At 37.7% G+C, this 1,444-nt stretch overlaps 1 protein-coding gene across 1 annotated transcript in view; it reads right to left on the bottom strand.

The window, feature by feature from the left end:
- Positions 1–863: 863 nt before the first annotated feature.
- The window catches only part of LOC143026313 (protein transport protein Sec61 subunit gamma), an 8,053-nt gene continuing 7,472 nt past the window's right edge, over positions 864–1,444 (bottom strand). Inside the window, exons 2-3 of the mRNA XM_076186487.1 lie at positions 1,079–1,280; positions 864–946 (exon numbers count right to left, since the gene is read on the bottom strand). Coding sequence (XP_076042602.1) covers positions 937–946; positions 1,079–1,275 — 207 coding nt within the window. The 5' untranslated portion in view covers positions 1,276–1,280 and the 3' untranslated portion in view covers positions 864–936. The remainder of the gene's footprint in view (positions 947–1,078; positions 1,281–1,444) is intronic.

The following is a 1,444-nucleotide window of genomic DNA, read 5'->3' on the forward strand; positions in this document are numbered from 1 at the left end:
GTCTAGGTGTGCATTTTGTCTGTTAAGTGTTGTTTGAATGACATGGATATATTATATGTTATGACAAGAACTTTAGGTGTGGTACAAGGGTGTTGCTGATAAAGAGGTGTGGTATGTATTTGTGTTCTGCTGTCCAGTTGGTGAGAAGTGTGGCTGTGAATTTGGTTGTAGCTATTTCGAGTAGTTATAGTAAACCAGGTGCTGAGTGTCAAGGTATGGCTGTAGTATTTCTGTGACTGTTATGGTGTGTGCATGTAATTATGTCATCTGCATAAGAGATTGGTATTACTGGGGTGTGGGTGTACCATGCATGTATAGATTAAAGATTGTGAGGGATAGGACAAAGCCCTGAGATAATTCGTTTCGGTTTCTGGTATGCCACGATTGATGTGGCGGCATCTATGTTGTGTGACCACTCCCCAGCGTGGAAGTAGTAGGGGCTAATCTGCCACAAGAACCCTTTGCCACCCCTGTGGGTGGCACAGATCTCTGGGAACAGCAGCTTCGGTTACCCAGGTTCATACCTCCCCTTCTGGGTTGTTAGTTCATTTTGGTGCAAGTACCCAGGGCCATTTGGTCCAGTCACTAAAGTCTTTATTTGAATTAATGGTTTGTATAAGTTTGAGATTGTAGGGAAAATGAAAGTTTGTCATGCATTCAGTATATATAATGTTGTAAATATCAGTTTAAATAGATCTGGCCCATATACAGCATTTTTTTTTTAACTTTTAGTTATACAGAAAATTATATCTATGCTGTAGTTTATATTTAAGATGTACAACAGTTTCTTTACATTCCAGGGTTTAATCACCCACAGCAGTGCAATCATCTTTTAGCCAACTAAGGAAAATTATATGGTCAGATTATTTCATAAATTTAATCATATAAACCAGTCTACAATTAACTTAAACCTATTATATTATCGTCCACTGCTGCCTATGAACCCCTGCAAAGATGAATAACAATTAGATCATACATATATGCAATGCAAACTCAAGATGTATTTCATAATCTATATGACAAAAGTGTTCCCCCTTTACATATGGGGAGGAGGAAAGTCAAAGTAAATTATACATACACTATGATGTTGTTGATGGGGATGTGGATAAGCTTGACAAAGAAGCCAATGAAGCCCATGATAGCAAATCCAATTGCAGTAGCCATGGAGATCTTCTGGAACTCCTTGCGATCAGGCTTCGTGCAACGCTTCACAAGACGAATAGAATCCTTAGCAAATTGCTTTGCAGGTTCAACAACAGACATTACTTGATCCATGATAGCTGTAACAAGCATAGTATGGGAAAAATTAGACACTGGTTGCACAAAAGACAAATTATGGCATATCAATATATACTGCATAATTGGCATCTTGATTTTCTCTCCAATTATTTCTTGTCTACCGAAAACTGAAATTTGGGAAATGTATAAATAAAACTAGAACTAA

This window comes from Oratosquilla oratoria, chromosome 6, assembly GCF_046742065.1.
Source record: "Oratosquilla oratoria isolate Oo_2021 chromosome 6, ASM4674206v1, whole genome shotgun sequence".
Taxonomy (NCBI): domain Eukaryota; kingdom Metazoa; phylum Arthropoda; class Malacostraca; order Stomatopoda; family Squillidae; genus Oratosquilla; species Oratosquilla oratoria.